The 24,653-nt window shown below is 43.8% G+C and overlaps 1 protein-coding gene across 1 annotated transcript in view; it reads right to left on the bottom strand.

Moving 5' to 3' along the window:
• LOC114808753 (guanine nucleotide-binding protein subunit alpha-11-like) overlaps positions 1-24,653 on the bottom strand; it is a 99,631-nt gene that overhangs the window by 40,773 nt on the left and 34,205 nt on the right. The window contains exon 4 of the mRNA XM_029056587.2: positions 1,317-1,445. Coding sequence (XP_028912420.1) covers positions 1,317-1,445 — 129 coding nt within the window. The remainder of the gene's footprint in view (positions 1-1,316; positions 1,446-24,653) is intronic.

Raw genomic sequence — 24,653 nt, 5'->3', positions numbered from 1 at the left:
CACTGAGCCACGCTGCTTCTATTCAAATGTTTCTCTAGCAACACTACGGGACAGAGCAGTCCACATGAGGAGGGCAGTTTTCCTCCTGGAAAAAAATGGTGCTGCTCACTTTTTATTTTTTTACTGGAATTTTATTGCTGTTACTATGTGCCAGGCACTGTTCTAAGTGCTGAACTAGACATAGGGTAATAAGGTTGAGCACAGTCCATGTCTCCTATAGTGTTCACGATCTTAATCCCCATTTTAAAGATGAGGTAACTGAGGCATAGAGAAGTGACTTGCCCAAGGTAACAGAGCAAAGTGACAGAGCCACGATTAGAAACCATGTCCTAGGCCTCCCAGGTCTGTGCTCTTTCCACTAGGTCATGCTGCTTCACTTTCACTTCTATCCCTCAGCCAAGAGGGTTTTTTTTTTCACATGTAGGTGTAGTTTTAGTTCTACTTAAACTGATCCTCTCCTAAACATCAGGTTATGGAGTGAAATACCCTTCTAGTGATGAAGGATATTAATAGATTTTAAGATCCCTTGAGACTAGTAAGCCCTTTGTCTACCAAATCTATCTATCCTAAGTGCTTAGTACAGTGCTCTGCACAAGTAAATGCTCAATAAATACCATTCACTGAGTGACGCTAATATCACCTGCACCATTTTGGGTTATGTTTTCTGAATCGCTGAAAATTCTGACAGAGAGTTGAAACTTTTGTTACAAGATGACACACTATTAGATTATGGCATTACAGCATAACTTCCCATCTCCTATGGTCCACTTAACTATAATTTTAACATGAAAATTTCTGCATTCACTTCAACAGAGAAACAGCATGGTTTAGTGGATAGAGCACGGGCCTGGGAGTAAGAAGGTAATGGGTTCTAATCCCAGCTCCACTACTTGTCTGCTATGTGACCTAGGACAAGTAACTTCACTTCTTTGTGTCTCAGTTATCCCATCTGTAAAATGGGGATTATGACTGGGAGTCGGATGTGGGACAAGGACTGTATCCAACATTATTTCCTTGTATTCCCTACCCGGGGGCTTAGTATACTCCCTGGCATAATATTTGCTTAACAAGATACCACAATTATTATTAGTTATAATTATTCATAACATGCTAAATCCTGACTCTTTCTTCAGTGGCTCTTAGTAGCTCAAAACAAATAACCAGACTAGGAGAAAAGAGTATAAACCGCCAAACCTGTATTAAAATCAATTCTCCCTCAAAGGCTCACCAGTGGACAGCCATTCTAATTGTTGCCCACTTGTCATCAGCATCACCACCATCACAATTATCACTATCATACTAATTAGTTTTAGTACCTAAAAATGATGTTCTCCAGGTCAAAAGGATACTCTATGATCCCAGTTGTGGGCACTCGAACTCGAAGCACATCTTGTTGAGTGGGTAAGTATCCTGGGGTAGCAATTCGATCTACATCCATAAGGTAGCTAGAAGGCAAGGAGACATAATTACACCATTTAATCTCAAAGAAATTATAATTGGGGAGAGGAATAAAGACTGAGGAGATACTACTGCATATCTTAACTTTACTTTGTGTTGAAGAAGAGGCCACTGAACAAGGCTTGTTTCAGAGAGTAGGTGAAGTAAGCAGTCACATCAGGGTGGCATATGACAGGGTGGCCTGAACACTTCCTGATCTTTCAGAGATGGCCATCAGAGTAGAGCCTGCCAATATGGTAATGGCATATGTTGCAATGACAGAGGGCAAAGTGGCCCTGAAGCTGAAATAGTTAAGTTTCTCCTGTTGCTATGCCACTATGCCATGCTGCTACTTGCTAGTTTTCAATTCCCCAAAGTCTCCTTGGTATGTTTTTCTTGCTTTTACATTTTTGATGCTATGCCCCAGAAGAAAAAAAGTAAAAGGATGCCTCTGAGAGGTTGATTAATTATTTACCTATCTAAAGTCCAATTTATCCATCCCAAAGCAATCTTTAGGTTCCTCCCTCACCAGATCAAGCTCCTGAAAGCTGCTGGCAATAAGGTAGCGTGTTTATTGTGTGAGACAAAGGGGATATGCAATTGAAAGTAAATGGGGGTACTAGGGCATATGCATCGATGGGTAGAGTAGGACTAAATAGCCTGACTCAGAAAGACTGGGATTTGGAAAGTGGGAGGGTCTCCTTCATGGCCTCCTCCTTCCCCTCCCATCACCTAACCGTAGGGTCAGTTCTTGGTCCCCTTCTGTTCTCCATCTATACTCACTCCCTTGGTGAAGTCATTCGCTCCCACAGCTTCAACTATCATCTCTATGCAGATGACACCCAAATCTACATCTTCTCTGCTGTTCTCTCTTCCTACCTTCCAGGCTCCTATCTCCTCCTGTCTTCAGGACATCTCCACCTGTATGTCCTCCTGCCACCTTTCATTCAATAGTATTTATTGAGCTCTTACTATGTGCAGAGCACTGTACTAAGCGCTTGGAATGAACAAGTCGGCAACAGATAGAGACAGTCCCTGCCGTTTGACAGGCTTACAGTCTAATTGGGGGAGACGGACAGACAAGAACAATGGCAATAAATAGAGTCAAGGGGAAGAACATCTCGTAAAAACAAGGGCAACTAAATAGAATCAAGGCGATGTACATTTCATTAACAAAAGAAATAGAGTAATGAAAATATATACAGTTGCGCGGACGACTACAGTGCTGAGGGGATGGGAAGGGAGGGGGGAGGAGCAGAGGGAAAGGGGGGACAAGAGGGTTTAGCTGCGGAGAGGTGAAGGGGGGGTGGTAGAGGGAGTAGAGGGAGAAGAGGAGCTCAGTCTGGGAAGGCCTCTTGGAGGAGGTGAGTTTTAAGTAGGGTTTTGAAGAGGGGAAGAGAATCAGTTTGGCGGAGGTGAGGAGGGAGGGCGTTCCAGGACCACAGGAGGACGTGGCCCAGGGGTCGACGGCAGGATAGGCGAGACCGAGGGACGGTGAGGAGGTGGGCGGCAGAGGAGCGGAGCGTGCGTGGTGGGTGGTAGAAAGAGAGAAGGGAGGAGAGGTAGGAAGGGGCAAGGTGATGTAGAGCCTTGAAGCCTAGAGTGAGGAGTATTTGTTTGGAGCGGAGGTTGACAGGCAACCACTGGAGTTGTTTAAGAAGGGGAGTGACATGCCCAGATCGTTTCTGCAGGAAGATGATCCGGGCAGCGGAGTGAAGAATAGACTGGAGCGGGGCGAGAGAGGAGGAAGGGAGGTCAGAGAGAAACTCAATACGTCCTAAAACTCAATACGTCCAAGATGGAGCTTCTTATCTTCCCTCCTAAACCCTGTCCTCTCCCTGACTTTTCCAACATTTTGGATGGCACTACCATCCTTCCCATCTCACAAGCCTTAAACCTCAGTGTCATCCTTGACTCTGCTCTCTCAATCACCCCACACATCCAATCTGTCACCAAAACCTGCTGGTCTCACCTTCACAACGTCGTCAAGTTCCGTTCCTTCCTCTCCACCCAAACTGGTACAATCTCTCATAATATCCCCACTGGATTGCTGCATCAGCCTCCTTTCTAACCTCCCAACCTCCTGTCTCTCCCCGCTTCAGTCTATACTTCACTCCACTGCCTGGATTATCTTTCTGCAGAAACATTCTGGGCATGTCACTCCCCTCCTCAAAAATCTCCACTGGTTGCCTATCAACCTTCAGATGAAGCCAAAAGTGCTATCGACTTCCAAGCACTCCAACACCTTGCCCCCTCCTACCTCACCTCCCTTCTCTCCTCCTACAGCCCAGCCCGCACACTCTGCTGCTCTGCCGCTAACCTCCTCACTGTTCTTCATTCCTGCCTGTCTGCTGTCGACCCCTGGCCCACATCCCACTTTGGACTTGGAAAGGCCTCCCCCCTCACATTCTTCAAACTAACTCTCTTCCCCTCTTCAAAGCCCTACTGCGAGCTCACCTCCTCCAGGAGGCCTTCCCAGACTGAGTCCTCCCTTTTCCTCTGCTCCTCCTCCCCTCCCCATTGCCCCCACTCCCTCCCTCTGCGGTACCCCCTTCTTCTCCCCATAGCACTTGTATATATTTGTATATATTTATTGCTCTATTTATTTTATTAATGATTTGCATTTATCTATGGTTCTATTTATCTATCCTGATAGTAGTAACACCTGGCTACTTGTTTTGTTTTGCTGTCTGTCTCCCCTTTCTAGACTGTGAGCCCATTGCTGGGTAAGGACTGTCTTTATCTGTTGCTGAATTGTACTTCCCAAGTGCTTAGTACTGTGCTCTGCACACAGTAAATGCTCAATAAATATGACTGACTGACTGAATGAATGAATGAGGGTTGCCAAGCCACTTGTAAGTAGCTCTATGCAGTTCTGGGAAGGAGGCAGCAGTTGTTCCTTTCAAGCCTGAGCTATATGTCCTATTTAAAGGGAACAAGGGCTGGGAAGTTACACTACTGATAAAGTGGGTTGCCTTGAGAAGAGCCCCATCATCTCTGCCAAACAGGATTCTGGGTGGAGGTCAAAGTAAACTGAACTATCTGGAGAATTTTTCAAAGCAAAGAGAATAAAAGCAGCATGGCTTAGTGGAAAGAGCCCAGATTTTGAAGTCAGAGGACTTGGGTTACAATCCCGGCTCCACCACTTGTCTGCTATGTGACCTTGAGCAAGCCACTTAATTTCTCTGTGCCTCAGTAACCTCATCTGTAAAACTGGGATTAAGACTGTGAGCCCCATTGGGACAACCTGATTACCTTGTGTCTACCTTAGTACTTAGAACAGTGCTTGGCACATAGTAAGCGCTTAACAAATACCATTATTATTATTATTAGTGAGAGAAAGAACATTCCTTCAGTTTAGCAAATGTTGGGCAGAAGGACAGTAATGCAATCAAAGTGGGGTTGTGCTGTACTGAAAGGGGAACCAATGAATTGGGTCTCCCAGCATCTTGCAAAGGCCCTGATCCTTATCCCTGTTACCTATTCCCAAAGTCTTGCAATTTTGCTATGCTCCGAAGTGAATGGCCAGGTATTCCCTAAGACCAAAGAAAGTTGCCCATATAAACTATTAGCATTGTTGTTGCTACCAAACATGGCACTATGGGTGGCTCTCAGGCCAAAGGCAGAGATGCCCTGAGTGTCTCCTACTTTGTTACTACAACTGGCAAAATCTGACAATATAATTGCATCATATGTTACCCTAGTGATGTTCTGACATCAACACATTATGCTCCGTGTGGTGGGATAGGTTTATGAGATGTGTCACAATGGGGTAGTCTTTGCCCAGAAATCTTCAAGCAGATTTTGCTACTGACAATGAAATGTCACACAAGGATGTGTGAGTGGACAAGAAAGCCAACATGAGACTCCTGATCCCCAATATAGTGGGCATTAACAAAGATTTTCCCTTGGTTTGCTAACGTTTGATGGTGGCAGCCTCCGGCATTATTTTCAGTTTTACCTCTTTCATGATCTTCATGAGGTTTTTGCTCCTTTCTTGAATTGAAGTGCACAATGCATGTCTAACAGCTGACTCCCAGTCTGGAGCTTACTAGTTTACTATAGTTTGCTTTTGATTTTCTAATTTCAGCTCATCATAGGCTTTGGTAACGTCTATGAAAACTATAAAGGTTTGCTGTTCCATGGATTTTTGCTATTAACTGACATGCAGCAAAAATCATGTCTGCTGGGTCACTGTCATTTGAAGCTGAGTTGTGTGGTTAAAGATACTACAAGGAGTGTGTATAATATGGTTAGAATTAAGGTGTCCAGCAGGAGACTGGCAAGTATGTTTCCAGTAGTGGAAAATAGTATGATGTTTCCACGCTGGAGAAGCAGCGTGGCTCAGTGGAAAGAGCACGGGCTTTGGAGTCAGGGCTCATGAGTTCGAATCCCAGCTCTGCCACTTGTCGGCTGTGTGACTGTGGGCAAGTCACTTAACTTCTCTGTGCCTCAGTTCCCTCATCTGTAAAATGGGGATTAAGACTGTGAGCCCCACGTGGGACAACCTGATTCCCCTATGTCTACCCCAGCGCTTAGAACAGTGCTCGGCACATAGTAAACGCTTAACAAATACCAACATTATTATTATTATTATGTTTCTATAGTTGCTTCGGAGTAATCCTTCATCTTTTGTATTTGAAGACAGGAAGGGTTTTTTATGAGCATTTAGTGTGTGCAGAGTTTGGAAGTGTGTAGTACAACAAAACTAACACGTATTCTCTGTTCACAACAAGTTTATAGTCTAAAACTATAGAGAGACATTAAAATAAAGTATGGATATGTACATAAGTGTTGTGAGGCAGTGGGGATAAATAAAGGGTAAAAATCCAAGTGCAAGGGCAACTCAGAAGGGAGAGAGTATAAGGAAAATGAGAGTTTAGCCAGGGAAGTCTTCTTGGAGGAGATGTGATTTTTAGAAGGCTTTGAAGGTGGGGAGAGTGATGGATATGAAGGGGGAGGAAGTACCAGGCCAAAGCAGGATGAAGGCAAGGGTTTGACAAAATTAAGGTCCAGTGAGTGTGTCGGTATTAGTTAGTTATTATCTGGCTGTCTTTCTGTCCGTCCGTCCATCCATCCATCCATCCATCCATCCATCCATCCATCCATCCATCCATCCATCCATCCATCCATCCATCCAGTCTCCCCTTGTAGACTGTGAGCTCACTGTGGGCAGGAAATTGTCCGTTTCTTGTTATATTGTACTCTCCCCAGCACTCAGTTCAGTGCTTTGCACATAGTAAGCACTCAATAAATATGATTGAACAAATATTAGAGGAACATGGTGGGTTACAATAGAAAATCAGCAAGGAAGGGGCAAGATGATTGAGTGCTCTAAAGTGAAAGAAAAGAGCTTTTGTGAAATGCAGAAGAGGATGGGTGAACACTGAAAGTTCTAGAGTGAGAAACAGGGACTGAATGGTTTTTAGATAAATGATCCAGGCAGAAGAATGGATTGCAAACTGGGAAAGCAGGAGGCTAGGAGATCAGTGAGGAGGCTGATGAAGTTATCACGGCTGGAGAGTACAAGTGCTTGGATTAATGTGGTTGCAGTTTGGATAGAGAGGAAAGGGGGAGGATTTTAGCAATCTTGTGAAGGTAGAACTGGACAGATTTGGTGACAGGTTAAATGTGAGGGTTAAATGAGAGGGATGATTCAAGGATAATGACAAGGTTATGGGCCTGTGAGATATAGAGGATGATGATGCTGTCTAGTGATGGGAAAATCATCGGGAAGACAAAGTTTGGGTGGGAAGATGAGAAGATCTGTTTTGGACATGTTAATCAATCAATCAATCAATCAATCATTCACCCATATTAATTGAGAACTTACCATTTGCAGAACGCTGAAATAAATACTTGTTAGAGTAAGATATAACAGAGTTGGTAAGTCACAATGAGCTTACATCCAGAGGGTGAGGCATATATTAATATCAATTTAAAAAACACATTTATATAAGTCCGCTCAACTGTATATATTTTCGTTACCCTATTTATTTTGTTAATGAATTGTACATCGCCTTGATTCTATTTAGTTGCCATTGTTTTTACGAGATGTTCTTCCCCTTGACTCTATTTATTGCCATTGTTCTTGTCTGTCCGTCTCCCCCGATTAGACTGTAAGCCCGTCAAACGGCAGGGACTATCTCTATCTGTTGCCGACTTGTTCATCCCAAGCGCTTAGTACAGTGCTCTGCACATAGTAAGCGCTCAATAAATACTATTGAATGAATGAATGAATGAATAAGTACTGTGGGACTGAAGTTGAAAAATGTGCTTGAAAAATGGGCACATTTTCAAACAGAAGGAAGTGGGAAAAGAGTAAATGAAGACTTAGCTGGGGAAGGCCTCTTGGAAGAAATGTGCTTTTAATAAAGCTTTGACGGTTGGGAGAGTGATCCATCTGTCAGATATGAAGTGGGAGGGCACAACAGGCCAGCAATTGGATGTGGTAAGTGGCCCATGGCGAAATAGACAAGATCAAGGTAGAGTGGGTAGTTGGCATTAGAAGAGAAAGTATGTGGGCTGGGCTGTAGAAGGACATTAAGAAGTAGGGTAGCTAAAGTGATTGAGTGCTTTATAGCTAAAGATGAGGAATTTCTGTTTGATGCGAAGGTGGCCGGGCACCCACTGGAGGTTCTTGAGGACTGGGGACACATGGATTGATTGATTTTGTAGAAAAATGATCTGGGCAGCACAGTGAAATATGGCGTGGGGAGACGTAAAAGTCAGGGAGGTCAGCGGAAGTTGATGCAGTAAACAAGGCAGGATGAGATTACTGCTTGGATTAATATGTAGCAGTTTGGATGGAAATGAAAGGGCAGATTTTAGTTATGTTGTGAATACTGAACTGACAGGATTTGGTGACAGAATGAATATGTGGGCTGAATGGGAGAAATATGTAGAGGATAACACCAAGGTTATGGGCTTGTGAGACTGGTAGAATGATGGTGCTGTCAACAATGTTAGGAATGTCAGGGGGAAGGCAGGGTTTGGATGTCAATATGAGGTTTGTTTATATTAATAATAACGTTGGGATTTGTTAAGTGCTTACTATGTGCTTAGCACTGTTCTAAGTGTTGGGGTAGATACAGGGTAATCAGATTGTCCCACGTGAGGCTCACAGTCTTCATCCCCATATTTTTCAGTTGAGGTAACTGAGGCACAGAGAAGTTAAGTGACTTGCCCAAAGTCACACAGCTGTCAAGCGGTGGAGCCAAGATTTGAACCCACGACCTCTGACTCCCCAGCCCATGTTCTTTCCACTGAGCCACGCTGCTTCTCTGTGAGGTATCAATAGGGCATCCAAGTCCTTAAGGCAGGAGTATAGAGAGAGAGCAAGGTTGGAGTTGCAGATTTGGGAACAATCATTCAAACAATCAATGGCATTTATTGAGCAATTACAATGTGCAGAGCATTGCAGTAGCATTTGAGAAAGTATTATGCAAGAATTGTCACTTTCCCTGACCATAATGAGCTTCCATTCTAGAGGGAGAGACAGACATTAATATAAATAAATCATTTAAACTATATAATTTATAGGCATATGCATTTGTGCTATGCGGTTTAAGGGAGAGTGAATATCAAATTCCCCAATGTCACAGATTCAAATAGAATACAAAGGAAATGTAGGGAGGTAGCAGTTTGGATAGAGAAGGAAGGGCATATTTTAACAATGTTGTGAAGTCAGAACTGCCAGGACTTAGTGATAAACTGAATATGGACAAGGAATGACAGAGATTAGTAGAGAACAATGCCAAGGTTAAGAGTTTGTGAGATGAGGAGAACAGAGTTACTGACTACAGTGATGGAAAAGGCATGGGGAGGACAGGTTTGGGAAGGAAGATAAAGAGTTTAGTTGGGACATGTTTAGTTTGTGGTATCAACAGGGCTGGAGATGCAGATTTGGGAATCATCCACACAGAGATGGTAGATGAAGCCCATGGAGTAAATGAGTTTTCCAAGCGAGTGACTGTAGATAGAAAATAGAAGATTCAGAACTTACTCCTGAAGGACCTGAAGAGAGAGTGAGAAGCAGAGGCAACGTCTATGAAAGAGACTGAAAATGAATGTCCAGATAGGCCTGAGATTTCCTCGACTGCCTCAGAGACAACTGGACCAAGACCAAGGACTGGACTCTCCTTGCCACTAGCCTTTTTCATATGATTGACCCATGGGCCATTCAACATTCTACTCTGGGCATCACCTGCTTATTATATTATATTGTTGCTACTGCACGTTAATTTTTAACTGATCTCAGTGCTATTTACCTCGCTGACCACACCATGACCTTCCCGTCTGCCCTTCCCAATCCTTATCTTCCCCTTCCCCACTCCCACCCAGCTCTTTTCCTCACTTTCTTCTGCCCCGTCTTCTCCTCCCCGTCTCTTCCTTAGAATCCACTGTAGCAGCATCAACCTTTATTCCCCTCCCCTTGCACTGTTTGCAGTCAAATCCCTCCCTTCCAACCCCTTCCCATCCCTCCTCCTTGCCCTCGTCCCATCCCAGTTCTCCTGTCTCATTGTCACCCCTCATTCCCCTCTCCTGGCCCAGGTCCCCAGACGACTCATTCCTATCCAAACTCTCCCCACCCCCCGCACCCTTCCCGCTCAGTCCCCTCCCTCCACAGCTGCAGCCAAGTGTGGCCTATGGAACCCCTGCTCCATTATAGGTAACCTCCCTTTCCTCCTTGACCTGTTTCTTTCCTGCTCTCTCCTCCTCCTCCCCCTCATGGAGACATGGCGCAACCCAGGTAACACGGTCTCTTCTGCTGCTCTCTCCAGCAGTGGCCTCTCTTCTCCCACTTCCCCAGACTCACTGGAAAAGAAGGAGAGTAGGTTTCCTTCTCACCCCAGTGCCACTTTCACACTATTCTCCCCTCCCCCTTCTCCTTCCCTTTCCCTCCCCTTCCCTCTCCTTCCCCTCTTTTGAAGCCTATATTATTCGCCTCTACCACCGCCTCCAGATTCTTCTAGCTGTCATCTTCCGCACCCCCAGTCCCAACTCTAACTTCTTTAACCACCTTGACCCCTTTCTCACCTTCCTTCTCTCCTTTCCATGCCCACTCTGATCCTTGGAGATTTCAACATCCACATGGATGTACCCGGTGACTCCTCTGGTGCCCGCCTTCTATCACTCCTTGACTCTGCCAACCTCCTGCTCCACCACCCCTCGCCCATTCACCAACTTGGTCACATCCTCGATCTCATCATCTCTTACCACTGCACTATCTCCACTCTCACCAACCCTGAAATCCCTCTCTCTGACCATAACCTTCTCACCTGCCTCCTCTCTCACACTCCTCCCCCATGTAAATCTGTATTACTCCCCCACAGAGACCTATGCTATCTTGACCCCATCCATCTATCTCATAGCATCACATCCCACCTTGCCTCTCTATCCTCTCTACCCACTCTTGAAGACCAGATTACTGCTCTCAACTCCACTCTCTCAACTCAACTTGCTCACTCCCCTTTCCTCCTGTTCATCTTGCTCCACTAACCCGCAGCCCTGGATCTCTGCCTCTGTCCACCTCTTTCACTTTTATGCCTGAGCTGCTGAACGCTGCTGGCGAAAGTCTAAGCACCAAGCCAATCTTGTTCAGTTTAAATTTACGCCTTAACTGCCCTCTCCTCTGCTAGTCAAGACTACTTTTCTTCCCTCATTGACGCCCATGCCCATCAGCCCCGCCAATTGTTCTGGACTTTTAACTCTCTTAAAACTCTCTTGATAGTGGCTGCCTATCAACCTTCGAATAAAACAAAAACTTCTCACTCTTGGCTTCAAAGCTCTCCATTACCCGGCCCTTTCTACTTCACCTCCCTTCTCTTCTTCTACAGCCCACCCTGTACACTATGCTCCTCTGCTGCTAACCTCCTCATGGTGCCTCATTCTTGCCTGTCCTGCCCTTAACACCTGGCCCACCTCCTACCACAGATCTGGAAAGCCCTCCCTCACATCTATCGAACTAACTCTCTTCTCTTCAAAGCCCTACTGAGAGCTCACCTCCTCCAGGAGGCCTTCCCAAACTGATCCCTCCCTTTCCCTCTGCCCCTCCTCCTCTTTTCCCCTCCTTCCTCCCTCTGCTCTACCCTCTTCCTCTCCCCACAGCACTTGTGTATATTTGCAAATGTTATTTATTACTCTATTTATTTTAATGATGTATCTATGATTCTATTCATCTGTTTTGATGGTATTGATGCCTACTTGTTTTGCTTTGCTCTCTCACAGTCTCTCCCTTTTAGACTGTGAGTCTGTTGTTGGGCAGGGATTGTCCCTATCTCTTGCTGAATTGAACATTCCTAATGCTTAGTACAGTGCTCTGCACACAGTAAGCGCTCAATAAATACGACTGAATGAATGAATAGAAGAAAAACTTGGAGGGGACAGTGGCAGTGAAGCCAAGGTAAGGTAATGTTTCCAGGAGACTGGGTGGTCTACAGCATCAAAGGCAGCTGAGAGGTTAAGGAGGATTAGAATGGATTGTAAACTGTAAACTTGTGGTGGGCATAGAATATGTCTGTTTATAGTTTTATTGTACTCTTCCAAGAACTTAGTTACAGTACTTTACAAACAAAAAGCGCTCAATTAGTAAAACTGAATGAACGAATAAATTTGGCAAGAAAGAGATCATTGGTGACTTTTTAGAGATTTAAGTGAAGTGAAAGGACTGAAGCCAGAATGGAGAGGGTCAAGAAGAGAATTGGGAGAGAGGAAGTGGAGGGAGCAAGCGTACACAACTTCTCCAAGCTGAAGTTTGTTGGGAGCAGGTCTACCAACTCTGATATAATAATAATAATAAGGTTGGTATTTGTTAAGCGCTTACTATGTGCACAACACTGTTCTAAGCGCTGGGGTAAATTAAATGTTGGTATTTGTTAAGCGCTTACTATGTGCCAAGCACTGTTCTAAGCGCTGGGGTAGACATAGGGGAATCAGGTTGTCCCACTTGGGGCTCACAATCTTAATCCCCATTTTACAGATGAGGGAACTGAGGCACCGAGAAGTTAAGTGACTTGCCCAAAGTCACACAGCTGACATGTGGCCGAGCCGGGATTCGAACCCATGACCTCTGACTCCAAAGCCCGTGCTCTTTCCATTGAGCCATGCTGCTTCTCATAGATAGATATAGATATAGGAGAGAACTGAGGCACAGAGAGGTTAAGTGACTTGCCCAGAGTCACACAGCTGACAAGTGGCAGACCTGGGATTCAAACTGACCTCTGACTCCAAAGTCCGGGCTCTTTTCCACTGAGCCACGCTGCTTCCCTAATGTACACTCTCAAGTGCTTAGTACAGTGCTCTGCACACAGCAAATGCTCAATAAATATGATTGACTGAATGTCTGATCAACGTGTTGTAGATTTATACTTCTGATGTTTACACCTCAGACGCTGGGATTGGTTGATGAAAATTTTCTCTTTGTCTATTGAGCTGATTTCCTCAATAGACTATATATAGGGAAGTATAATGATATGTTGTTTCCATTTGCATACGATTCCCTCCTTTTTTATGAAGAGCAGATGATATTTTTATGTTAGAGGTACCTGGATTGAATGTATAGAATCACAGGGCTTTTATAATGTATAGAAGTTATTGTCTTTACGGAGTTCTGGTTAGGAGTCTTAACCTTTCACTACCTGTTGATTCTGCCTCTTCAATTTTCTTGCATTTCATTTATTCATTCAACTGTATTTATTGAGTGCTTACTGTGTGCAAAACACTGTAAGTAAGCACTTGGAAGAGAACAATACAACAATAAATAGAAAAATCCACTGGCCACAAAGAGCTCACAGTAAGAGGGGAATGTGCATGTATTTACACAGGTTTCTGTCACTCTTTTCTAACTCCTTAAGTGCTCTATGTTTTCAATTTGGTGATTATTTTACTGGCAGAGACTTTTTCTCTCAACAATCTTAATGATTTTGCATAAACCTGCCAAATTTTACACAGAGATTACTCACTGAGGTTGTGATTGCAGTTTCAAATGGCCATTTTGATATTACATCAGCATTATCAGGAGATGGTTCTGGCAAATTCAACGATACAGCTGAGTTCTTGAAAATCTGGTTGCATCATGGGGATTGTTTCCCTATGAACTTAAATAAGTACCTACCTGGTAATACTGGCAAAATAATATGAATTTCCTTTCCAGCACACTTGTTGTAATATTAAATGTTATTAAAATACTGTTTAACCCTTTTTAAGAATAATTGAAAGCACAGTCAACTAATGGTATTTATTGAGAGCTTTTGGTGTGCAGATCACTGTTTTAAGCACTTGGGAGAATACAATGGAGAAGGTAAACTGATCTAAGGCGTTTACATTGTATTATGGAGATAAACACTAAAACAAACTTCAGAGAGTGGAATAAACATGTGCTGCAATGGTGGGAAAAGGGTAACAGCTTGTCCTCTCCTACCTCACCTGCTTCCTTCCTTCCTTCTACAACCCAGCCTGCACACCTTAGAGAAGCAGCATGGCGCAGTGGAAAGAGCACGGGCTTTGGAGTCAGGGCTCATGAGTTCGAATCCCAGCTCTGCCACTTGTCAGCTGTGTGACTGTGGGCAAGTCACTTAACTTCTCTGTGCCTCAGTTCCCTCATCTGTAAAATGGGGATTAAGACTGTGAGCCCCACGTGGGACAACCTGATTCCCCTGTGTCTACCCCAGCGCTTAGAACAGTGCTCTGCACATAGTAAGCGCTTAACAAATACCAACATTATTATTACCTCATTCCTCTAGTCCTAACTTTCTCACTGTGCCTCGAGGTCTTCTGCCTCATCGCTGACCCCTACCCCTCATCCTGCCTCTGACCTGGAACACCCTCCCTCCTCAAATCCAACAGATAATCATTCTGCCCACCCCCTTTTCAAAGTCTTATTGAAGACACATCTCCTCCAAGAAGCCTACCCAAACTAAGTCCCACCTCTCCTCAACTCCCACTCTCTTCAATATCACCCTGATTTGCTCCCTTTGCTCTCTCTTCCCCCTCCCTCCTCCCAGCACCACAATACTTATGTACATGTCTGTAATTTGTAATCTGTAATAGAAAAGGTGCATGGCTCAGTGGAAAGTGCCTGGGCTTAGGAGTCAGAGGTCATAGGTTCGAATCCCGGGTCTGCCACTTGTCAGCTGTGTGACTGTGCAAGTCACTTAACTTCACTGTGCCTCAGCTACCTCATCTGTAAAATGGGGAATAAAACTGTGAGCCCCACGTGGGACAACCTGATCACCCTGTATCTACCCGAGCACTTAGAACAGTGCTCTGCACATAGTAAGTGCTTAACAAATACCAACATTATTATTATTAATAATTTTATTTATTTGCTTTCAAGTACATCTCCCCACCTTGAAGACTGTAAGCTTGTTGTGAGCAGGCAATATGTCTGTTCATTGCTGAACTGTACTCTTCCAAGTGCTTAGTACGGTGCTCTGCACACAGTAAATGCTCGATAAGTGTGATTGAATGAATGAGTAAGCATCAAAGTGTTTACAGACTATGGATTTAAGTCCATAAGTGATGCAGGAGGAAGAACAATATGGAGAGATGATGTTAGTCAAGGGAGGCTTCCTGGAGGAGATAAGATTTGATGGGTTTTTTAAATATGGAGAGACTGGTGATCTGTCATTGCTCTGCACACAGTAAGAATGCAATAAATACCATGGATTAACTGACATGAAAAGGTAGAGAGAGTGTAGTAGGAAGAAAGGTGGGAACAACAGGGGTGACACTGTTAGAGATGAAATTAAGATAGTAGGTCGGTGACAGATGAAGGAATGCTGAGTCTGGGTTGTAGTAGGAAAGGAGTGAGGACAGGTAGGAGGTAGAGAGCTGATTAAGTGTCTTAGAGCTGATGATAAGTCTGTTTGATGTGGAGATGGATGGGAAGTCATTAGACGGTTTAAAGGACTGTGGAGATGTGGACACAGTGAATTTTTCCAAAAACTTGAGCAGAAGAGAAAAATATGGCTTGGAGAGGAGATAAATTGAGGGGGCACATGACAAGTGCTTGGACCACTGTCAAAGCAGCCAGAGGAAAGGGTGGATTTTAGAAATGAAGTGAAGGGTAGGATTTGCTGACTGAATGACTGAATATGCAAGTTGAAGGATAAAGATGAGTCAAGAATAAGAAAACTAATAATAAGAAGAATAACTGTCATATTTGTTAGGCACTTTCTAAATGCCGTGTACTTGCTATGTAGTAAGCTTTGTCATAAGAATCGTACAATATGATCAGACATAGGCTCTATCCCTCATGAGCTCACAGCCCAAGGATTTAGGAGAACATATTCTTTATCTTCATTTTCTACTGGAGGAAACTGAGGCACAGAGAAGCAAAATGGCTTGCTTAAGGATACACCAAAGACAAATACCAGAGTCAAGATTAGAAGTAAAGTCCTCTAATACCCAAGGCCATGCTCTTGATTCTATTTATTGCTATTGTTCGTCTGTCTGCCTCTCCCGATTAGACTGTAAGCCCGTCAAAGGGCAGGGACTGTCTCTGTTACCGATTTGTAAATTCCAAGCGCTTGGTACAGTGCTGTGCACATAGTAAGTGCTCAATAAGTACTACTGAATGAATGAATGCTCTTTCTACTAGGACACATAGCTTCTCCATCAGTTTTCCAAGGGAATAGAAAACAGAAGGGGTCAAAGAACAGAGTCTTGAACATCTCTTACAATTATATGTCAGAGTCAGTCAGAGGAGGAGCCCACCCAGGAGATCAAAAATAAGCAGCTAGAAGTAGGAGGAGAAACAGGAGAGGACAGTTTCATTGAAACGAATGTTAGATAATGTTTCCAAGAGAAAGGGTGATGATCCATCATGTCGAAGACATAACAGAGTCTCAAGGAGGACTACGATGGAATAGACATGATTAGATTTGGCAAGGAGGTCATTGGGAACCTTGGAGAGAGTAGTGGAATGAAGTGGGAGTGGGAAAAACTAGACTTCAGTGGGTCAAGCAGAAAGTCAGAGGAAATGAAATGAAGGAAGTTGGTGAAAAAACTCTTACAGAAGTTTGGAGAGAAATGGAAGACAACTGGAGCAGTTATGGAAGGGTGTTGTGGGATCATCGGAAGGTTATGGGTTTGGACGGCCGGCTAGGGATATGTGCAGCATCTGGAATAATGCCACACATGTGATATTACTGTTGTTACTGTTAAAACTACAAAAATAATAAGAAGAATAGTGATATTTGTTTAGCCCTTACTCTGGGCACTCTACAAAGCACTGGGGTGGACAGTTTATTCCCCCTTTCCCTCCTACCTTCCCTCGCCAAAGTCCTTGAGCAAGTCGTCTACATTCACTGCCTCAAATTCTTCTCCTCCAACTCTCTCCTGGAAACCCTCCAAATTGACTTCCATCTCCTACTCTCCACTGAAACCACCCTCTCAAAAGTCACCAATGACTTCCTTCTTGCCAAATCCAGTGACTCTTACTTCATCCTAATCCTCCTCGATTTCTCAGCTGCCCTTGACACTGTGGGCCAACCCCTTCTCCTAGATACATTATCCAACCTTGGCTTCACTTACTCTGTCCTCTCTCTGTTCTCCTCTTACCTCACTGGCCATTCAAACTCAGCCTCCTTTGCAGGATCCTCCTCCCCCTCCTACTCCCAACTGAGGGGGTCTCTCAGGGTTCAACTCTGTCCCCTTCTATTTTCCATCTACACTCACTGCCTTGGGGAACTCATTTGCCCCCATGGCTTCAACTACCATCTCTACGCAGATGATACCCAAATCTGCATCTCCTCCCGTTTTCTCTCCCTCTCTCCAGGTTTGCATCTCTTCCTGCTTTCAGGACATTTCTACTTGGATGTCCTCCTGCTACCTCAAAATCAACATGCCCAAACAGAACTCTTTATCTTCCTTCCCAAACCCTGTCCTGTCCCAAACTTTACTGTCACTGTAGACAGTCCAACCATCCTTCCCATCTCACAAACCTGTAATGCTGGTGTCATCCTTGACTCGGCTTTCTCATTCAACCCATATATCCAATCTCTCACCAATTCCTGTCAGTCTCACCTTCACAACATCGTTTCCTAACCATACAAACCACTTGGTACACCATGCTGGTGTAATCACTCATTCTATCCCACAGAGATTACTTCATCAGCATCCTTTCTGACCTCCCACCTTCCTGCCTCTCCCCACTATGTCCACACTTCACTCCCCTGCCCAGATTATCTTTCTACAGAAATGTTGAGAGCATGTCATCACCCTCCTCAAAAATCTCTGGTGGTTGCCTAACCACCTCCTTATCAAACAAAAACTCCTCACTATTGGCTTCATAGCTCTCCATCACCTTACCCCCTCCTACCTCACCACCCTTCTCTCCTTCTACATCCCAGTCTGCATACTCCACTCCTCTGCTGCTAACCTTCTCATGGTATCTCGATCTTACCTGACTTGCCACCGACTCCTGGCCCACTTCCTATCTCTGCCCTGGAAAGCCCTCCCTCCTCAAATCCACCAGAAAATCACTCCCCACCGTCTTCAAAGCCTATTTCAAAGCACCTCCTCCTAGAGGCCTTCCCAGACTAAGCTCCACTTTGACTCATCTTGCACTCCCTTCTGCATCACCATAACTCACTCACCTTACTCTTCTCCCATCCCTTTCTGACAGCACTTACTATATATGTATATATATATCTACATTTCTATTTATTTATATCGATGCCTATTTTACTTGTATTGTTGTTTGTTTCCCCTCTTCTAGACTTTGAGCCCATTGTGGACAGTGACTATCTATCTTTACTGCTGTATTGTGTATTTTCCAAGTGCTTAGTACAGTGCTCTGCACATGGTAAGCACTCAATAAATAGGACTGAATGAATGAATGACAAAAGACACGATCATAAACAAAGAAAAAGGGAACAAAGGCATTTAATCACTATTCTATAGATTAGGAAGTGGGGACACAGAGAAGTAAACTGACATCCAAAAATCAACTGGCGGACAAGTGGCAGTCCAAACTCTACTTTACAGCTCTGATCATGTTTCTAACACATAACAGAGTACATGTCTTCCCGCTCATGAAATAAATGCTGGGTAAAAATGTTTAATTAAAAATTACATATGGTTCCCAACCCAGAGAAGGTTCCAACCTAAGAATGTGGAAGACTGCATGACTAGTGGTGGATAAAGGAAAATGGAAGTATTGTGAACTTAAAAATAACTTGAACTCTTTGTAGGTGGGGAATGTCTGTTATGTTACATTGTGTTGTAATGTATTATACTGTATTATACCATATCTGTAGTAGTGTACTATCCCAAGCACTTAGTTCAGTGTACTGTATACAGTGCTCAATAAACACTATTGATTGACTGACAAAAATGCAACAACAAAAACAACTTTAAAAAGAACAACATAGCACTGAGATTAAAGAAACAGCGTTTCAGGCAGAGAAGGTATAAATCACAACTGTCACAACTTTGGCCTTTAAAAAGTATCTAAAAGTTGAGAAAGGCTCACACTATCCTTGTGCAATAATGCTGGGTCTAGATCTAATTGTAGTCCTGGATCTAATTGTAGTCCTGGATGTAGTCCTGAAGTTGGGCAGTCTCTCTTCCATTTGGTAGGTCTCTTTTTTTAATGCTATTTCTTAAGCACTTTCTGTGTATCAGGCACTGTACTAGGTTGGACGAAGTCGCTGTCCCACATGAGGCACACAGACTTAATCCCCATTTTACAGATGAGGTAATTGAGGCACAGAAAAGTTAAGTGATATGCCCAAAACCACAAAGCAGGTATGTGGCAGTCAAAATTAGAATGCAGGTCCCTTTGATTTTCAGGCCTGTGCTCTCTCCACTAGGCCAAGCTGCTTCTCCAGTATGGCTTTTCATCATTAAATCCCACTTCATGTTGATAAACTAGAAATTACACCCTCATTACAGTGCATAAATTGGATTTGGGCAATAGGAGGACAGAAATTAGGATAATTCATTTCTCTTTTAAAATTTTCTTCCACTAGCTTTATTTCAAGAAGAAGTTTCTGAAGAATCATGATTACAAATCCTGGCTTACTGAAGCTATGAACTTCAAACAAAACAAATCTATAGAAGTCATTCATTATATCCATCATATTTATTGAGCACTTACTGTGTGCAGAGCATTGAACTAAGAGCTTGGAAAGTAAAATTTAGCAGTAAAGAGAGACAATCCCTGTCCACACTGGGCTTATAGTCTAGAAGGGGGGAGACAGCATCAAAACAAGTAAACAGGCATCAATATAAATAACTAGAATTATAGATATAAACACATCAAAACAAGTAAACACGCATCAATATAGATAAACAGAATTATAGATGTATATAAGTGCTGTGGGGCATGGGGGAAGAGCAAAGGGAGCAAGTTGAGGTGATGTGGAAGGGAGAGGGAGCTGAGGAAAAGGGGGGCTTGGTCCAGGATGGCTTCTTGGAGGAGGTGAGTCTTCAATAGGGCTTTGAAGTGGGGAAGAGTGATTGGTGGATTTGAGGAGAGAACGAGGCACAGTGAAGAAGTTAGTGGCAGAGGAGCAGAGTGTACAGGCTGGGATGCAGAAGGAGAGCAGGGAGGTGAGTAAGAAGGGGCAAGGTGAGGAAGAACTTCAAAGCCAATTTGAGCAGGTTTTGCTTGATATGGAGGTTGACAGGCAACCCCTGGAGACTTTTAAGGAGGTGGATGTCAAGCCCAGAATGCTTCTGAAGAAAGATAATCCAGGTGCAGAGTGAAATATAAACTGAAGTGGGGAGAGACAGGAGCTTGGGAGATAAGGATGCTGATGTAGTAATCTAGTCAAGATAGAATGAGTGACTGTATTAATGTGGTAGTGGTTTGGGTAGAGAGAAAAGGGTGGATCTTGGCGATGTTGTGAAGGTGAGTCCAGCAGATTTTGGTGATGGTTTGGATATGTGGCGTGAATGATGATGACGATGATATTTAAGCATTTACTATGTGCCAAGGACTGTTCTAAGCGCTGGGGTAGATACGAGGTAATCAGGTTGTCCCATGTGGGGCTCACAGTCTTAATCCCCATTTTATAGATGAGGTAATTAAGGCTCAGAGAAGTAAAGTGACTGGTCCAAAGTCACACAGCTCATCAGTGGTGGAGCCGGTATTAGAACCCACGACTTCTGACTCCCAAGCCCATGCTCTTGCCACTAAGCCATGCTGTTTCTCTGTGAAGTAAATGAGAAAGCAGAGTCAAGAATGACACCAAAGTTGTGGGCTTGTGAGAAGGTAAAGATGGTAGTGCCGTCCACAGTGATGGGAAAGTCACTGAAGCAGCGTGGCTCAGTGGAAAGAGCACGGGCTTTGGAGTCAGAGGTCATGAGTTCGAATCCCAGCTCTGCCATTTGTCAGCTGTGTGACTGTGGGCAAGTCACTTAACTTCTCTGTGCCTCAGTTACCTCATCTGTAAAATGGGGATGAAGACTGTGAGCCCCATGCGGGACAACCTGATTCCCCTGTGTCTACCCCAACGCTTAGAACAGTGCTCTGCACATAGTAAGCGCTTAACAAATGCCAACATTATTATTAAAGTCAGGGAGAGAGGACAGGATCTGGGACATATTAATGTCTCTCTCCCATTCTAGACTTATATTGCATTCTCCCAAGCACTTAGTCCAATGTTTTGCACAGAGCAAGTGGTCAATATATACCATTAATGATGATGATGATGATAATGATGGTGATGTTGTGCTGTAGCATTGTTTTGAAGCTTTGTTTGTCTGTATCCTTAAAACATTTTCTTTGCCCTCCATGTTTTTGGTTTCCCAATTTCGGGTCTCTATTCAGAAGCTGTTTGTATCTCCCTGTCTCTTAAATATTTATTAAGCACTTACTATTTGCCAAGCAGTATACTAAGTGCTAGGGTAGATATAAGATAATCAAGGACCACATGGGCCATTTTGCAAAGGAAGTGAAGTACAGAGAAGTGAAGTGACTTCTCCAAGATCACACTGCAGGTAAGCAGCAGAGAAAGGATTAGAATCGAGGTCCTGTGACTCCCAGCCCTGTGTTCTTTCCACCAGGCCACCTGCCTTCTATTCTTCATTCTTTTCATGTTCCACCTAGTCTAGTTGTGTTGTAGTTAGAATAGTTGCAATGCTTAGGATGCTATGTCTTAAACAATTTCACTGTTCAAGATTGATACAGTCTCAATCTCAACAGTGTTATTTCTGACCTGAAGGATATCTCTTCAAAGTTGCCTAGGTAACAGAATTCTGGGCATATGTTTAGCTCTGTCTTCCCAATTTTACTGTGGGAAGGGTTTCCTTAGGGTGGGCAGAATCATTACTGATACATCATCAGTGCCAGGCTAATTACAACTCCCATCTTCATTCACTCATTTTCTAATGATTCTTTCTCCACCACTTTCAAAACTGTCATCTACCCTAAGAAAATCCCTTCCTTGCCCCTTCAGCACTCTACAGTTATTGTCCAATCTTTCTCTTATCATTCCCTTCTAAACTCAAGCAAGTTGTTTACACTTGATGCTTCCACTTTCTCTCTTCCTATTTTCTCCTTAATCCCCTGCAATCTAGTTTATACCCACTCTGTGCCAAAGAAACTGCTTTCTCTAAAGTCACCAAAGACCTTCTTCTTGCCAAACCCAATTGCCCTTGTTTTTTCACCTATTACATTGTTGACTATCTCCTGGAAATATTATTTAACCTTAGCTTCAATGACACTCTTAATCAATAAATCAATTAATTAATCAATCACATATATGAGAACTTACTTGTGCAGAGCATTGTACTAAGTATTTGGGAGTGTACAATACAACTGAGTTGGTAGACATGTTCCCTTCCCTCATGGAGCTTAGAGTCCACTGCGCCATGAGAAGCAGCGTGGCGCAGTGGAAAGAGCACGGGCTTTGGAGTCAGGGTCCATGAGTTCGAATCCTGGCTCTGCCACTTGTCAGCTGTGTGACTGTGGGCAAGTCACTTCACTTCTCTGTGCCTCAATTCCCTCATCTGTAAAATGGGGATTAAGACTGTGAGCCCCACGTGGGACAACCTGATTCCCCTGTGTTTACCCCAGCTCTTAGAACAGTGCTCTGCACATAGTAAGCGCTTAACAAATACCAACATTATTATTATTATTATTAGAGTCTAGACGGGGAGACAGATTCTAATATAAATGAATAAATTATGGATGTGCATGAAAGTGCTTTGGGTCAGTGAATAAAAGGTGCAAATCCCAGTGCAAGGGTGATACAGAAGAGAATGGGAGCAGGGGAAATGACAGCATTGTTGGTGAAGGCCTGTTGGAGGAGATGTGTTTTTAATAAGGTCTGAAGGTGGGGGGAATGATTATCTGTTGGATATAAAGAGGGATGGCATTCCACGACAGAGGCAGGATGTAGATAAGGGGGTGGTAAGGAGATATATGAGACTGAATTAAGTCTGTGCTGAAAAGGTGAGCAGTAGAGGAGTGAAATGTGTGAACTGGGTTGTTGTAGAAAATCAGAGAGGTAGGGTGGAGGGGCAAGATGACTGACCGCTTTAAATCAGTAACATTTAAGGAGTAAGGAGTAACATTTAGCTGCAGAAGTGGATGGGTAACACTGGATGTTCTTGAGGACCTGGGCTGTAAGGTTTTGTAGAAAAATGATCTTGGCAACAGAGTAGAGTACGGACTGGAGTGGGAAGAAACAGGAGGCAGAGGGGTCAGCAAGGAGGTCGATGTAGTAACAAGGCTGGTGAGGACAAGTACTTGGATTAATGTGGTAGCAGTTTGAATGGAAAGGAAAAGGCACATTTTAGTGATGTGAAGGTTGACTAGATAAGATTTGGTGACAGGTTATGGGCTCGTGAGACTGGGAGGGTGGTGGTGCTGCCTACAGAGACGGGAAAGGCAGGAGAACAGTGTTTTGTTAAGTTTATGTCTGTTTTGGACATGTTAAGTTTGAAGTGTCTCAGGGCAACCAAGTAAAGATGTCCTGAACGAAGGACAAAATATGAGATTGCAGAGGAGAGCACTGGGGATGTAGATTTGAGAATTATCTGTCTAAAAATGGTAGTTGAAGTCATGGGAGTGAATGAGTTCTCCAAGGAATGGGTGTAGATGGAGAATAGCAGGGAACCAAGAATGGAGCCTTGAGGGCTACAGTTAGGGTGTGGGAGGCAAAGGAGGGGTTTGCAAAAGAGATTAAGAAGGAATGGCCAAAGAAATAGCAGGAAAGTTAGGAGAGAATAGTGTCAGTGAAGCCAAGGTTGGATAATGTTTCTAGGGGAAGGGCTGGTTGACAGTGTGAACGGGAGCTGAGAGGTTAAGGAGGATCAGGATTGAGTAGAGGCTGTTAGATTTGGCAAGAAGATCACTGGTAACCTATGAGAGGGCTGATTCTGCGGAGTGAAGGGGATGGAAGCCAAATTGGAAGGGGTTAAGAGAATGGAGGAGAGGAAGTGAGACTGTGGGTGTAGACAACGCACTCAAGAAGTATGGAGTGGAATGGTAGGAAGGAGATGGGGCAATAACCTGTGGGAACCAATAGCTCAGGAGAGAGGTTTTGTAGAATAGGAAACATGCATATGTTTGAAAACAGTGGGGAAGAAGCCATCAGAGCGCTAACTATTGAAGATGGCAGTCAAGGAGGGAAGAAGGAAGGGGGCAAATGCTCTGATGCAAAGGAAAAGAAAGGCACAAGTGGACTGATTGGATTTTGAGATGATGTGGGAGATCTCCTCTTGAAGAACTGCAAGGATAGACTGAAAAAGGGCAGGGGGAGGGAGAGGCTGGAGAAAAGCAAGGAAAATTTTACGGATATCACCCCTAATGCACCCTCTGGCCTGGAACACCCTTAAATCTTACAATTACTCTCCCCAACTTCAAAGCATTATTGAAGGCACATCTTCTTAAAGAGGCATTCCACGACTAGGCTCCACCTTTCCTCATCTCGCACTTCTTTCTGTGTGGCCCTAACATTCCCTTTACTCTTCCCCTCTCCCAGCCCCAAAGCACTTACATATCTGTAATTTTATTTGTCATTTCTGTCTCCCCAACCCTAGACCGTAAACTCACTGTGGACAAGGAATGTGACCGTTTATTGTTTTATGGTACTCTCCCAAGCACTTAGTAAAGTGCTTGGTACACACTAAGTGCTCAATAAATATGACTGACTGACTGACTGACTGACTTACTGACTGACTGACTGAATGAAAGGTTTCAATTTTCTCACTAAAGTACGTGGCCAGATCAGTAGGGGCAACAGAGAGGAAAAACA

The sequence above is a fragment of the Ornithorhynchus anatinus genome, chromosome Y5 (genome assembly GCF_004115215.2).
Source record: "Ornithorhynchus anatinus isolate Pmale09 chromosome Y5, mOrnAna1.pri.v4, whole genome shotgun sequence".
NCBI classification, from domain to species: domain Eukaryota; kingdom Metazoa; phylum Chordata; class Mammalia; order Monotremata; family Ornithorhynchidae; genus Ornithorhynchus; species Ornithorhynchus anatinus.
Note: the sequence above shows the minus strand (reverse complement) of the source record. Positions and strands in the feature narration are given on the sequence as shown.